The following is a 16,664-nucleotide window of genomic DNA, read 5'->3' as shown; positions in this document are numbered from 1 at the left end:
CCCACTAATGCAGTCAGAGCGAACTGAAAACAATCATGGTATTGACAGAACAAAGGCATAAGAGCTGTACACAGAAATACAGCCAGTAAAAACACACTGAGCTATCTCATAAATACATACATTTCCCCTTGCAGAATCCTTTGTATTGTCCCCAGCAACCTCAAAAAATGCCAATACTTTGCTAAGTAACCCATCAGAAAATGGGTGTCTGTACACCCACATACAATTTTCTGTCTGGAGTATGTAAGAATTTTATTCTAGGCTTATACCAGTATCCACAGTACCTACTGCCTAATTCAAAGGACAGGAAATGCAGAAAATATAATGATATCTGCCACACCACTCCTCTTTTGGAGCACTGTTAAAAGAAAGGTAGGTCCAATGATGCAGGTCTCTTAAATGTTTCAGGTTCTTCTTTTAAAGATTTTATTGGATTTTTCTCCCCACATCTTCTCAATGGATTTAAATAACCCCAAGAGAATAAGCTAATTAAGTGTGAAGAGTTATTTTGCTGGTGTATGTACCTTGCAAAAAGTAGTGGTCATAATAGAAATATAAAGATGAAACTCAAAAGCTGTAACCAAAAGCTTATCAAAAGTTAATCTATTACTGAAACTATGCTGGAACATTAGATTAAAAAGTAAAAATCATAAATAAATAAGCATTCTCCAGTATATTAACAGAAGCATAAAACCAGAGATAAATCAATGATGTAACTCACAAATACAGTTTTAAATGTTTCCCCCCAAAGCCTTTAAGATTCAAATGTGGCTGAAACCTACACATTTTTAATTGTTAAATACAATGTATTTAAAACCTCTTACTACAGTTTTTTTTTTCCTTTAAGAAAAAATGGTAGGTTAATTCTTGAAAATTCAATAAAACACTGTAAGAAGCAACAGATACATCACATCTGCTGTGAAGAATATGCAGACAGAGCTATTATTATGTTCTAACATAAGCAGTAGTTTAAAATAACAATTGAAAGACCTCAGGATAACAACTACTTTATCTTGTTTCACTACTAAAGGAGCAAGATTAAGTACAGAACTTTCTCACCCTACTGCTCTAAAGCCTTCACAACAGATAGCAAGACTTCCTCTCAAATACTGATTGTACACTGATTCTCCTCACCCATCACAACTCTGTTCCCTTATCAGGCGCCCCATCCCACACCAGTCGCATATAGAATAGCAAAAATATCTGCTGAGTATCTTGATGTAACCACCATATAAATGAAAGTTACATTGCATAAAAACTTGAGGTCATCTTAGAAGTATATTAGATACAGTATAAATCCATAGCTTTATCTAGCTATGTATGCATATATTTATATAAATAGATGGATATGAAGAAATATATATACACATCTACAAATCTATATATTAGTCATTACATTTATGTGTTACGAACAATCATTTGGCAGGACTAAAAAAAGTTTGTAGAGCAAATCTTGCACTGCTGAAGTCAGTCAAGCTCTTCAGTTTTCATCTACCCTCTCTGTGGCAGCAATCACGCTGTATAGCATTTGCAGGTGAAGATTTATAAACAAGTCATACAATAGCTTGTATAAGCTGAAATTCTTTCTAATCCCCCAAAACAAGCATTATTAATATATGGAAGTCTAACCAATAAGTATTAGTTTTTCCTTTAAACATTAAGCTGAAGAGAAGCTTAAAAAGGCATTTTATTTAAAAATCCAAAGATTCAAGAAAGAAATCCTATCACATGAAAAAACACAACAAAATAACCTTACCTTATAATAAATGGGACAAACGGTGCCATGCTGAGTGCTGAGTAAGTGCCATCCATTGGAGATGGATACAGTCTTCCCAGGATTAAAAGCAAAAGGAACAAGCTTGGATGAATTTTCAATTCTTCAGCTTCACTAAACAAAAAAGTGATAAGAAGCATGGTGAAAAAAGCATCCTCCTTCATGCTAGTCTTGAGACTCTTCCACACACAATACCCTTCTGCATTTCTGGTTCAAGGAGGTATGCTAGGGTGATCACTGCAAGAAAGTGCAAGCCCTGCTGGGATCAAACATGGCATCCCATTCTCCTACGGCACCACTGAGGACCCCTGTATGAAGGCACTTAGGGCTCTGCTGCCTTTGCTTTCCTACGTTATCCCAAGCCTTCGTTATTCCTAACAATGGTGAGCTGTCTTCGCTTTTAAATAATATTAAAAACTAGCACAGATAATGTTTATCTAGGAACTGAGAAATTGAGAAAGCTGAGTTACAAAAAGATGGTTATTAAAAAAAAGTCTTTTTCAGTTTGGAAGGAAACACGTATTTAGCAAATAGCAGGCTTTATTAGAGAATACTTCTCCTCATTGACACCATGTGGCTACTATTCATACTGTAAAAACAATCAGAAATCCAAGTCAAAATCAACACTCTTGATTTAGTTAACATTCAATAATAAGATACAAGTCATAATCTGCACTGAAAAAAAGCATTCAATGCCAATATTTCAGGCAGCAGCTTTCAATCTTTTTCAGCTGAAGACTTCCCAAACTTTCCCAGTATCACCTTTCGAAATGTCAGGTAAAGCTGCATGGAATATATACACCCTCTTTTCTTAGAGCAGAGACTGCAAAACATGCAGTGACTGGCGAACTCCAGTATCCACCTCAGGCCCATTAAACAGACAGCTGAACCTCGCCCATAAATCAGCTGCTGAACTTTCACAGTTTATACCATAGCATTTTAAGAAAAAACAAAGCCAGTGTTGGTTTACTTTAAAGTTCATGAACCTGGGGGTAACAGCATCATCATCATCTCAAACTGCATCATCTGCATTGATCAAATTGGAGCTCTCAGCCACCATTTGTGGAGCCCTTAAAAAGAGATCAAGGACCTTCCCCAGAGTCAGTGTATCACGGGCTGGAAAGTATCCATTTAGGGTTACATGAGGCCTATGACCCTGTATCACTTAAACATGTTAGGAAGTCTCATCATTAAATGTGAGACATTGTCAAACACCCAGTTTCTGTCTTTCCCTGAAAAATATATGTTCTTTAACATCTGATCCTAGGAACACAGCAACTACAACTTACTCAATGGTAGTTCATACTCCAGAGAATGTGGAGTTCATACTCCACAGTAATTGCACATTACTGCAATGTGCAAAAAGTTATAGGGAAAAAAGCCTTATCAAAAGGCACTAGAAGAACTACATTGTTTCAAGAAATGCTGATGAGAAGAAGAGCACTAGGGTATATGTGACATCTCAGTTTCATCTTTTCATTGCACTTTGTATTTCAAAGCTTCCTGAGACATCGTCTTACCTGTTCAAAGTATTGGTTACAACCTCCAACTGCTTGAGAAGGAAAGGATAAAGACTTGGAAACCGAGAGAAAAACTCCCTTCCTGTCATTCTGCAGAAGGGAATGAAGAAGAGTTACAATTAGCATTCTGCAATAATTAGTTGCACTCAAAATACCAGTTTACTACTTAGGTTTCTGATGCTACAGTGAAGTTGAAGAGCCGGAAGAACCACACACACATGATGAACTCCTTTCAAACAAGGCAAAATGTTTTCATTAAAAATGATGATACAGCGTAGTTTACACAAGTGAACTCTGTTCGTATGTGTCCATACTAACACTTTGTAAGCTGAACTGGTTGGGCCTTTTTGAAAAAAACAGATCTTAGCCCCTTAATCACACTAACGAGAAAAGATACAGGAGCTAAAATTCTGGCACAGTTTTAACAACATTATGGTTGAACAAGAGAGGACTAACATTTGCTTTAGTATGACTCATGAACTAAATAGCTAATAAAATATATTTAATATACATGTACTAGACGATGCTCATATTCTATTGACACTGAAAAACATCTCAGAGTGGTAACTCACAGAAGATCTGTAACACATAGCAGCAGAAGCATCTGACCTCTTTACATGGTGCTGCTTCCAGCACATGGCAGAGGTGGCATTTCCAGGCCACAGTTTTGCTTCTATAGCTGTAGCAACCACATTCGAAACAGAGCAAAGCACTGATACCTCTTGAACTCATCACTAGCCAGAATTAACAAGGCAGCATAGTTGAAGCCACAAGCAAATCATCCAAGCTAAAAGAAGACAACTAGAAATCTTCTGTATTTGTTTCTTTTATAACCTTCTGACTAGATAAAGGATGGCTTCATAGTTTATAGGAAACCATTATGCATCACCTCAGCAACACCTGCTTAAATGTTAGAGTGGCAAGGCTCTAATCAGACATATATGCTATGCAGATAAAACCGACTTCTTTTAAAAATAAATAAGTAAAAGGCCAACGATCTAGAAGAAGGTAGCCAACTGCAGAGTTTGCTTGCCACATGATCAACCAAGATAAATAAGTACGTGTAAGCATGACTCCAAAGCAAAGCTTCCAACTAGCAGGCAAATCCAGGTCTAGAAGAATAAAATGACGAGATGGCAAAATTGAATGTCCATAAAAATAAGCATATACAAAAAAAAAATAATCACTCAAGAGTAAATCAGCACATGGCAAACATCAGCACAGCTTCTTCCAGCACTCAGCTAACATAACATGCCTTAGCCACAGGATAAACACAGAAAAACCAGATCGCTAGATGGAAACCAATGTTCAAAGAAAGAGGTACAGGAAGCTTTCTGGAGGCACATATTAACAGTACAGTGAAATGCTGTAACTAAAAGCATGACCAAGGATTCTGCAAGAGCCGCTAAAACTGCAAAAAAGATTTCAGTTAAAAAAATTTAGATGGAAGCATTCAAACTGTGAATGAATATAAACTGAAGCAATAATGAGGATGGTATAAAAACATAAATATTGATAATCACTATTTAAGCAGAAAGCACACATGTAATTTCTTATCACACAACCTCAAAGTGTCTGCCTGACACCAAATGCTCCTAATGTCCCATATTCAGATTCCAAAACTTCACTTTCCTAGCTCATCTAACAGCTTCTTCAAAACAACTTAAATTTCCCACACAAACATTTATGTAATCTCAATACATAAGTAAATGTATCAAGTCAAACATCCCACTTACTGAGCTTTCATATGTAAAACATTAAAAATTCCATTTAAAAAATTTAAAAATCAAATCAAAAAAAGCTGTGATACCTCCACCTCTTGTGCCACTGAATGCATCGAGCAAATACAGAATTGGGGTTAAGCTGGTTAGAGGCCTATGAGAGGACTACGTGGAAGTAACATCTCAGAAACATTTTTGAACAGGCCCATTTTCAATGTATTAAAAATTCATTAACCAATATGAATCAATATTAAATAATGGGACTGAATATTCTTACAAAGCCTTAAAATTCTTTGTAATTAGTGTGGTTTAGTGAATCTTTTTGACAGGGAAAGAAAACGATCACTACTAAAGTGGGTAACTTACATAACTTCCCACTTGGTTTACTGCTCCGCAGGTTACACAAGGGGAGAAGGCAGTCTAATCAAAACCATTAATCAGCAGTATCTGCACAAAAGATGCCCAAAGGCACTTTCAGGGGGAAAAGGGGGGGGGGGGGGGGGGGGGAAAAGGGCGGCAGGGGAACCCGGGGCGGGGGGGGAAGTCAAAAAAAAAAAGGAAAAAAGACACAACTGCCTGAACAGACTGGTTCCTGAAGAATGATTTTATGGGCCTTCCAGTTCAGAGAGGAAACAGAAAGACAACACATTAGCTGAAGTGCTGCAAAATGAAATGGTGTTCTCAAAACCACAGAGCACCGATTTAAGTGTGAATCCACTACCTGGGGATGTCAAGGCAGGGAGATGTGCAACTAGAGAATGAGCAGAAAGCAAAACAGCTAGGTAGAGTAAAGCACAGAGGTATTGAGTTGTTTCAGTTTTGATTACTGACCATGCTTGTTGCTCCTGGAAAAGTCTATGTATTATTAGGCAGTATACATAATACAAGTATTTATACAAGTATTTATGTACAGTAACTGAGACTGGAACAACAAAGAAATGCAATGGTTCTGCTTTTCAAAAACATTCATGACACTAAGCCACATATTTTCTATTAATTTCATAAAAAATATACTGCTTTGAAAAATGAATACCAACACTTTAAGATTTGGCTTATGCATGTTAGCGATATAAACAGACTCATGCATGTGCATATACACACAAATGTGAGTTGGGCTTCATAATTAATAAGCTATCCATATCTTTAAAAGAACGTAAGTCCTTGACATACGTATAGAGGAATATATCAACTAAACCTTGACTAAAGCAATCCAAAAGTCACTGCTAGCAGTTTTCATGGAACAAACTTTTTCCTCCTTTTCTGAAATATATCTGACAAGGAACGATAGATTTAAGTTAAAAATGTAGATAAGTATCTTTCCATTAGTAACTGACACAGTTCCAACACAGATTTTTGGCAATGTAGCTACCATAATTAAATCCTTAAACCCAACATTTTGCAAATCACAGAATTTTACATCTACTCACCCTAAAACACATTTATAAGAGAAGTAACTGGGAAGAGCCTTAAGACATTAGTATTTTTCCCCATGGCCAGCTGAAATTATTTTTATATTGCTTCAGAGCTCATATTTGACAGTCTGTTCAATCACAGGCTCTGCATTTTCTTTTCTCCTGTTAGTAACCCACAATCCAAAATTTCAAATGGGATTACTGAGACCTAAAGAATGGACTAGTGGAAGGATATTTACTGAAATAGGAAAGACTGTAACGAAACAGAAAAGTTATCAGTGGGCTGATGATGCTTACAGTAAAATCCCTCTTCCCAATGTAAAATGTCATTTAAGCATATAGTTAAAATGATACTTAATGTCAAAAGACTGAGCGTTAAACTAATAGAAGCACTTGTATCCTCCTAAATTCACTTGTAAAAATAATTTGTAAACTGTATACACGCAGAATACTGTGGTACATAAATAGGAAGATACAATATTTACACCTCATACCTTGCAGTGTAACAATGTTAAAGCTCTGTCATACGCAAGCAGTGCTGCAGAAAAGGTAAATGACTATATTAAATAGAGTACAACCCATTCACAAAAGGTTCCATTTTGATGGCTAGAGACAGCAGTCATGTTTAGTGCTTTTCAGAAGAAAGACTGAGGAAGAGTGTTTATGTAGAAAGGGAGATGTACATGAGTTTCCTTCCCATTTTCACTCAGGTTTCCCACCTGAAGAGATGTTCCATTACCAAAAAACAGTCATACAGAGGTATCTTCTGTACCATCCCATTCTGATTCAAGCTACACCTCCCTACTTCTCTGCATGCCCTTGAGTCACACAAACTCCTTCCCGCTTTTGTCTGCTCCAGAGTCTATTTAAAAGGGAAAGAAGGTTGTGATGACAGCAAGGAAGATATTTTACAGAATCATATAAATCAGCAAGAAGTTACTCTGAAGGCATGTGACACTACAAAGGACAGGATTTAATTCCTAGCAGTAAGCATTTGGAAGACAACAGTGAATCACAGCTAATTTACCAAAAATCAGCAACTAGTTGCAGTAATAAAAAGACGTAACTGAAAGCAGACTGTAAATCTATAAAACTTTAAGGAAAAAGTCTATTTTAAGCATGAACAAGAATATAGTTTACAGTGTTGATAATGCTTCTTTAGAAAAAATGCAAAAACCAGTTTTACTTTTCTCTGAAATAACCTAAACCAGAAGCCATTAGTATACACTTGATTGTCAGTAGTTCTTCCATTCATTCATTCATTTATTCAGCGCTGGTTCTTTGGCTTTATCACTTTTCAGAGTAGAACCTGGGGTGGTTTAAAGTAAGCTAAAGATCATGTACTTACAAATTTTCATTTCATCTGCTTTGCTTGTGAAGACATTCAGTATCAAACTTCTAGAACCGAATTCATAAATGCTGCTGAGAACTGTGACATCTCCAGTCATTATATATTATGTTTGTCTGAGTAGTGACTTGATGCTGCATAATGCAGGGTTAGTATCTATGCTTATATAACTAGTGTCTTTCTAAATAACTATCCCATCTTAATGCATAGTGAGTGTGTAAATTATTTAACTGCATTTAAAAAAAATACATTTAAGAATAAAATCATGGATGTTGCAGGGGTTTTTTTTTAAGCTGTGCTGTATACTTAAGAGAATACTCTAGGAGACTAAAATTCTCCTGTGACACTGGGGCATATATATCGTTTTACTGCGACGTGTCAAAGATTACCTGCTTCTGTTCTTTCATTTATTTTTTCCAGAAGAACTGAAGGCTTTATGACCTTGTATGCTGCTTTTAGTAACTGACATATTAAAGAACATTTGCAGTAAATATGTTCACATTTGAGTTTAGCGTAGGCGAGATTTAGAGACAACGAATCTTCTGAGGGCAGCAAGGGTCTCTGGTGCTCTTTTTGAACATAAATATTGCTAATATCTTAGGTCAGCTGACAAATACATGGTCAGATCTGTGACAGGGTAAAAAATAAAAGTATTTTTAAAAAGGAAAAATAGAACTGGAATGTGAAAAAAAAAATATAGTAGACCAACACATTTAGAGAGATAAAGACAAAGAATGTAGTTTTCATGAAATCACGTAAGTCCTCTTTTAATTGACTCCAATAAAATCTACTCTTGCTATACCAACCCTTAGACTGGAATCATTAACCATAATGCATCAGATATTCCTTCATGTTAAAGAGCAGTAACGCAGAAACAGAAACCCATGTACTCCTTGCACTGCAAGGACAATTGGTGCTGAAATCATTTAAAAACCAGGACTGAATTTGGCCAAACTGTCATGCAAACACCCGCTTTATAAAGATAATCCACATTTTACAAATTTGCTTCTTTTGACTTCATTAAACTATGAAAAAACCACAGTGCAGCTTAACCAGACTAACTTAATAGACTAGTTTTTAATTGCTCATTTTGACATTCACGTTCTTTCCCTGACCCTTATCACCTGTTAAGTAGTTAAAAAGAGAACAGTTACAGATAAGGGAATAAGATAAAGTGGAATGAAGTACAACGTGCAAAACTTAGAAACTAGATTGTGCAAACCCAATCCATACCTTATCCAAGTATGGACAAAGGAAGTGAAATGAAATGAAACAGTTCTAGTCACACAAGTCTCCTGAATGTTATCTCCATAAATGAAATGTTTGAAATCTGCAAATTTTTTACTCAAAATTTGCTTCTAAGTAAAAAGCAGGGTAGCTCCAGTGTGGAGCGGAGATCCAGTCCTCAGATGCTTCCTTCACAACTAAAAAGCACATGGGCTTTTTTTTTTTTTTTTTTTTTTTTTTTTTTATGAGAGACACAGAAAAGAGCAGGAAGCAGACAACATCCTGCAATGTAGTCTGAGAAAAGATCTACATGAGGTCTACTGTGAAACTAGTTTTGGTTTAACAGACTGAACTCTAGTGTAATCTCTATGAGTGACAGCAAAATATGTGACACACTGCAATAAGGGTAGGCTATTAGATAAAATGGGTTAGAGAAGCAACAGGACTTTAAAAAGACCCAAAAAACCCCATGTTTCAAGTCCGTTATTGGTGGACCTAATCTATTGTTGGGACCAATATTATCATTAGTTTAACTGAAAACCATAGTAGAAGAATCAGGAGTGTGCCAATAAAAATCCATCAATGAAACAAAAGTTATGAGGCATCGTGGGTAGAGAGGGAAGATTAAAGCACTATGAAACTGGATGTCTTGAGGACTCAAATACTAGAAGGACATGAAATTAATAGCAGATAAAAAGATGGCATACACGAGGACTAATTAAAAAATGTGTTACAACTTAAGAGCTCATCAGCTAGAAATAGCAAAAGGATCCAAGCATATTAGTTGGTACCTTGGATCCCTTATCAAGAGGACAAAGGGTAAACGTGATTCTGTAACACATCAACCCTGATACAGTCAGTACGGACAAGGAAGTACTAACACAACTCTCAAACAATGGGGTAGGACTTAAGCTGGAATAAATCACAGCTAACTTCCAGCTAAGAGAGATGCTTAAAAAAAGCTGCTCACATGACCAAGGGAATAGAAAGAAAATTTGCTGAGAGGAGACTTAAAGACCTCAGCTTGTTTCGTCAGGTAAAATTAATACCGATGAGATACACGACTGACATCCACAAATACCTCAAGGGAAACATCGGGAGGAAAAAATAATTATTTAAAATAAAAGGACAATGCTGGCATAAGAACAAATGAATATTAAATGGCCATGCTTAATATACACTGCAAGTTAAATTTCTAATGATCAAAGCAGCAAGATTCTTGAGAAGTTTTACTTGGGAAGGTGGCATTCAGGGAATCTTCTTGCAGAAAGAGTGGGAAAGAGCAAATTGTTTTTAAGATGCGACTTTATCAGTTTATAAAAGGAACAGAATAGCAAGCTTGTTCATGAGAAGAACTGAGTCAATGTACCAGCAGGACCCTTACTACCATGTGCTCCTGTGATTTTGTGACATGCTGATCCACGTGGAAATTCCGACCCTTTCTTAAACACATGCAGTTGAACTGGTAATTTTCAAATTTCACCCTTGATGTCATCAATCAGACTAAGACTGTATGCAAGCACATTCCAAAAAGCACACTGGATGAGTATGGAAAAATTTCTAGAACTTCCTTTCAGAAGTTCAAGCCACTCAGTGATCACCCTTAAAAACTTGCTTGTATTTCAGTCCTTTTAAAACAAAATCGAAATCTGCAGTGTGTGTCTGAAAGGGTGAACAGGTGGCTCACACCTTCTTAAAAAAAACAAAAACCTCCAAAAGAATTGCAGGTTTCACTTGACTTGAGAAAAGAGGACCAGAATCTTAAATGTATCCTAAGATGACTCCATTATGGTAAACTCAAGGAGGTAATCTGCAAATTCCAGGTCAAGCACCATAACTGGAGGTTGGGAAGAGAGCATGCACGCTACTGAAAAGCTCCAAACTTGCCAAGTTTCAGAGTTTCACATCCACAAAGAAGTAACTGACAGAGAAATCAACCTAAAGGAACTTGTCTATAAATGCACAGAGAATCCAAGAGTCTGGTGAGCATTCAAACAGATGAAACTCAATCACATTTGTGACAATTGATAAAACAATTCTCATAATTTTAAAATCATTCTTGGAATCTGTTCTTTCTTATTTCTTAGGGAAAGCAGTTAAGCTACATTTTTATTACGGCAGAAAACTTCAAAATGGACTAGAAAATGCTGTACTCGTCAAACAGGTTCAGCTTCACTCCGCTTTCTCATTTGGAAGCTGAGAGAGTACAGCTTGGATGAACAAAGCATTTGGGTTGGACCAACAGGCCCAAAGGGTATCAATGGTTCAGTGTTTGAGTCTTGGCTGGTAACCAGTGGAATACTCCATGAGTCAATTCTGGGGCCCCTACATCCCTCAACATTTTTATCAACAACTTGGTTGATGAGACAGAAAGCACCCTCTGCAGATCTGAATTACGGGGAGTGGATGAAACACCAAATAGCAGAAGTTCAGTCTAGACAGACCTTGAGAAACTTGATGCTTGGGCCAATAGAAACCTCATGCAGCTCAACAAGGAGAAATACAAAAGTTTGCACCCGGGCTGAATAACCCTGAGCATCAGCACAGGCTGAAAACCAACTCGCTCAGTAACAGCCCCCCAGGAAAGAACCTGGGGGTTACAGTGGAAGCCAAGCTCAGTATGCGCCAACAACACGTCCTTGCTGCAAACAGGGCAAACCACATGCTGGACTACGTTCATCAGGATGAACGTGGCAGCAGATCAAGGGAAGTTGTTATCCTCCTCTACTTGGCACAGTGGGGCTGTACATGGTATCGTCCACCCAGTTTTGGGTTGCCAGGTTCAGAAGAGATTAGAAGAAACAGGAGAGGGTCCAGCAAACAGCTTCTCAGATGGACAGAGCCTAGAGTATATAGCCTGAGAGAAGAAGCTGAAGGAGCCAAATTTGTCCTGTTTGACAAAGAGGAGGTCCAGGAGAGATCCAACAGCAGCCTACAACCACTTGAACAAGTTAAAGATTAGACAGCTAAACTTCTTGCAGTAGTTGCAGATGGTATAGAAAGGACCAATGGTCACAAATCATAGCTTGGGAGTTTTAAATTGGGCAACAGCAAAAAAACCTCTGCACTTAGAAGGGGATGAAGCATTGGAACATGTTAGTCAGAGTGGTTGCGAAATCTTCACCCTTGCAGATTTTTAACTTGTGCAAAGCCACTGCTGACCTGATCTACTGTTGCTAAGAGTCATACTTTGAATAGGAATCAAGGAAACAGGATCAAGAGATCCCTTTACAGCTTCTATGATTCCGTTTAGCTACTTCCCGCTCCAGCGCCATGGTTTTAATCTTGTCTTCTTAACAAATCAGTGTTTCTCTTGTCCTCTATTTGTCACTAGCTACTGAAATTACAGTAAATAGCTCCTGCTAAGAACAACAAAATTCTTGAGATTGCCCCGGTTTTTAGTAAGTTAGTAACTTAGTCTTCAGTTCAGCACAAAGTATTATTTTTGCCCCAATGTACACTAGTATTTAAAATACCAGCTTGATGTGAAATAAAAATAACCACTTAAAATTTTATTTGATTCAGAAATGGTACATATTTATGAAAGCTCTTGATTAGCAGTCCCTCTGGAAGACAACCAGAGAATCATCACCATTCCTACTAAGAGACAAAGACAACAGCAACAGGCAAGTTCCTTTAGAAATAAAGATTATATATAAATTTTAAGAGTTTGCTTCAGATTATTTTGTTTTAAAGCACATACCTAAGAGTTAAATTCCTGAAATCACAGCCTGTCTCAGGACTCATGACAAGTTGCTTTCAAACAAACATTTCACATGCAGAAGAGAATTATAGCACTCCCATGGAAGACAAAATGGCCATGTAATTTTGGGGGAAGCCTTGAAAAGCCACAATGAAGCCTGGAAAAAACAACTGTAAAAAACCTAGTGCAATATATCAGCTAATAAGCCCAAGAGCAAGGATATAAAAGATTATTGCATACTTGTTATACTTGTTTTTCTAGACCTAACATGATACAGGACAGCTCTTCAGTGACAAGAAGGGATTACTTTTCTATAGCCACACCAAGTTAGTTACAAAAAACAATTCAGATTTCACTTTTACTCCACATGAAATGAAAAACACTATGAAGGGGGAAGAAGAATCATTATAAAGATGTGGGGTTTGCACCTTCAATAAATCTAACATTTGTTTTGTTAGGAATTAGAAAATACCTACATCCCAGAACAGTAAGCAAAATAGTTGAAGTTCACTGACTTGAAAAAACATTCTTTTATGCTACACAGTCCTAAAATAAGTACTTAAAAGGAACCAAGAATATGCCACTATATCTTGGTTTTCATTTTCCTTCAGATAGAAGTGCTAGAATAAACATTCTTACTAGTTTACGTTGCTGTGTTTTTACGAGGTTAATAACTGAACTGTCAATCAAGGCCTGTATAAATACAGTAGTTAAATACCTTCTGCTTTAGAAGCACTTTTATTCACAAGAGAGCTAGCCAAGATTTCCACAGGACTGCATGGTCTGGTTTGCTTTGATCTCTTTTAAGTACAACTTTCTTTATACCACTTGTTTTGCTATTTATTATATTCCTTGTGTAATCAGGGACGGAAAGAGCACCTGTGTAGAACAAATACTTCAGGAAAAGTGTGACTGAGAGGAATAATTATGCAAAACACAGTTCACTAAAATAACTTGTGAAGTGCTTTTCCAAGAGCACTTTTGTTGCTATACTAGCAAGAGAAGTAAGCATACAATGGGCTCAGAATAAAAATAGGGGAACACCATTTAAACCTAACATCACGGATACAACCTGGTACCTAAAGCAACACATTAATGAACACTCAATCTTGATATACATACACAAACATGTCTGCATATATGCATGTATATAAAGCTATATATAAAACATAGTTTAAAAGAAAACATGTTTTTACACATAACATAAAATAATTATCTTAAACTATTTTAGAATATGTGTATATGCATGTGTGCATGTACATCCGTTAATTAAATTAAGAGCTATGTACATATGTTTAGAGAGTCTCCGAGAACTCTGTTCAACAGATTTCAACTATATAACTATTATCTTTAATCTCCTGCCACGAATTTAGCATTGTGCATTTTACCTACAAACAACCCACACACTTTCTCTCTGCCTGGGAGTATTTTGTGAAGAGTAACTGCTTTTTACTTAGCATGGTAAAGTTATGCATTAAGGGATATGTACATTATGCATGGAACAAAACAGAATAATTATATCAATTCATATTAATAAAAACTTTTATCACTACAACAGAAACCAAATTATCTACTCATGTGCTTAGGTTTACAGTAATTTTTGTTTCACTAAATACATTTTACTCAGCTGGTAGAAACAAACATTAACATTATGCCCCTAATTTATTTAAAACAAATGAATGGACTGAAATTACCTTAGGCTAGCACATATATTTTTAGGATGTTTCATTTTGGATAAACTTTCATTCAGGTCACATTACCATGTTCATCTTCCTATTTTCTGGCTCTGACTTAAGACAGCATGTTACAAAGATCTTCCCTGTTCAGGAGAGCACAGAAACACATCTGCACACCAGTGCTTTAAGTGTGTATTTAGGTCCCATTTATGTGGGTTAATGTTTTTCTGACTCTGTATATACAAAATAAAATCTTGAAGTAAAAATGGTTCTGTAGATTCTAGGCATCTCAGATACACAAATTGTGTTCCTAAAATTAGCAGAAATCATATAGGCAGAAAGCATCCTCAGCCTCAAGGAGTACAGTCTGTATTTTCTGCTACAGGGGATTTTAAATTGTTTCACAAGTCTAATCTAAAACTTAGAGAATAATTGAAGTAGTTACACAGAGGGAAACAGATTTCTTTAGGATCTTCTTTTGTGTCTGTTTCTGCACAAAACTTTCATAAATTTTACCTCCAATTTACAAGTTAGCACCTTATCATCATTATTCTTATTATAAAGGCACTTCAAAATAGGAAGTCTGTTCAAAATTATGTTTAAACAAGTATATTGTTATTGAACTATTAATCAGTAAAAGCCATAATGGTTATCTGAGTCAGACTGAACTTTTGCATGTTTTCTTGAGACAGTTCTGAGATTAAGTCTTCTAAATCTGTCAAAGTCAATAAAAAAAAAAAAAAAAAAAAAAGAGCCAGAGTATTAAAAACAAAGAAGTTGAGCAAAATAAATGTGGCCTATTTTTGGCAGGCAGAAGGGGGAGGGATTTCTTTTTAAGAAAAACAACCCCCTTGCAAGACAATGTACTCCACTAAATCCTTAATAACTACTTCACAAGCATTCACTGGAACAACTAAGGCGGCACAGAGGGAACAGGCTGCAAAACGTGGCACAGAAGGAGCTAGAGGAAAAGGACCAGGGGCATGTAAGTGTCTCAGTCATCTCACGAAACCTCACTGTCACTGACCCAATACTTCAACTGAAAAGCTGCAACAGAACAAGGTTGCCAGAGGAAATCCACTAGGGAATCACTAACGAGATCCAAGATAAAGCAATCCCAACCCTTCCCTCCACAGCACACGGCCCAAGAAGTACAGAGCTCAGAGGCTAGTTTTGTGAATCAAGCTGTACGTGTGTTTCCCTGCTGCAGCCAGCACGAAAGGCTCAGCACTCTGCTGCCTCACCACTGCCCTTCCTGCAGACCCATCGCTGCGGTCAGCATCCTCTCACATGTAGCTGCACCTCAACTGGCACACAGGACTTGTGCCAGTGGTGTGTCTCCAAGCCAGCACTGGGTGCTTATGGGCTGGACTCAGATTGAGTATCACCGCTAGTGAAACTCTCCTAAGGGCTATCTGATTTTATGACACAGATGTGCCCTTACAGCTTGACCACATTAGTGCCACCAAAGTTTCTTTCAGCTTATCCCAAAATAGTACTGGCCACTCCCCCGTGGGCAACACAGACCCATCTCAGAAGCCCTACCAGAGCCCAGTATGATGCACTGCAAATGTCTAATAAAGTTGCTATTAAGACTGACAAAACACCGTTGACATAAGACAGATTTTTCAGCTGTTAATTTAGAAATATCAAGAGCGTGAGCCTGCCAGATGTGGAACATACAGGAATCATATACTTACAATGCATTTTAAACTTTAAGCTACAACTCTAGAGTGGCTTAGTGAAAAGGAAGATAATACAAGATCCATTTAATGTAGGTATAATATTATGAAAAGAGAGGTTTGCATTAGAACATTCAATTTGCAGTGTCTTCCTCTAACCCTTCACAGTTTAAAATGCAACTAATTATGAACTTAAAAACCTTAGCATTCATACCAAACCTTAATGTTAAAGTGCATGGCAATTTAAGAGAAAAAAAAATCAACTTAATGTTTTTAAAAGTTAATTTCGTTTTACTCAATGACCTTCAAGTGTGCAAGCAACCACCTACTGAGAAGTGATGACCACTCAACTTGCAATAAAAAACAAAGAAAGCACAGGGTAGTCATGCATGTTGACTGCCTCACAGCCAATAATGCATCTTCAAAACCTGTTCATATCTACATAGTTTTCATCTTACCATAATTAGAAAGGTAAGAATGTTCTCCATTCCAAGTGCCTGAAGTTACTGACAGCTATCAATGAAAATAAAGACTTAAAGAAGTACTATGTAGATGTCAATTAAAGTTGTTCCTTTCTTTTCAAATATGTCTAAACCAATAT

At 36.9% G+C, this 16,664-nt stretch overlaps 1 protein-coding gene across 6 annotated transcripts in view; it reads right to left on the bottom strand.

Annotated features, from left to right (window-relative positions):
* The window catches only part of THADA (THADA armadillo repeat containing), a 166,150-nt gene that overhangs the window by 104,690 nt on the left and 44,796 nt on the right, over nt 1-16,664 (bottom strand). For all 6 annotated transcript variants that reach the window (XM_075749132.1, XM_075749134.1, XM_075749133.1 and 3 more), the window contains 2 exons: nt 3,295-3,384; nt 1,757-1,888 (listed from right to left, as the gene is read on the bottom strand). In XM_075749132.1, coding sequence (XP_075605247.1) covers nt 1,757-1,888; nt 3,295-3,384 — 222 coding nt within the window. The remainder of the gene's footprint in view (nt 1-1,756; nt 1,889-3,294; nt 3,385-16,664) is intronic.

The sequence above is a fragment of the Balearica regulorum genome, chromosome 3, assembly GCF_011004875.1.
Source record: "Balearica regulorum gibbericeps isolate bBalReg1 chromosome 3, bBalReg1.pri, whole genome shotgun sequence".
Taxonomy (NCBI): Eukaryota; Metazoa; Chordata; class Aves; order Gruiformes; family Gruidae; genus Balearica; species Balearica regulorum.
Note: the sequence above shows the minus strand (reverse complement) of the source record. Positions and strands in the feature narration are given on the sequence as shown.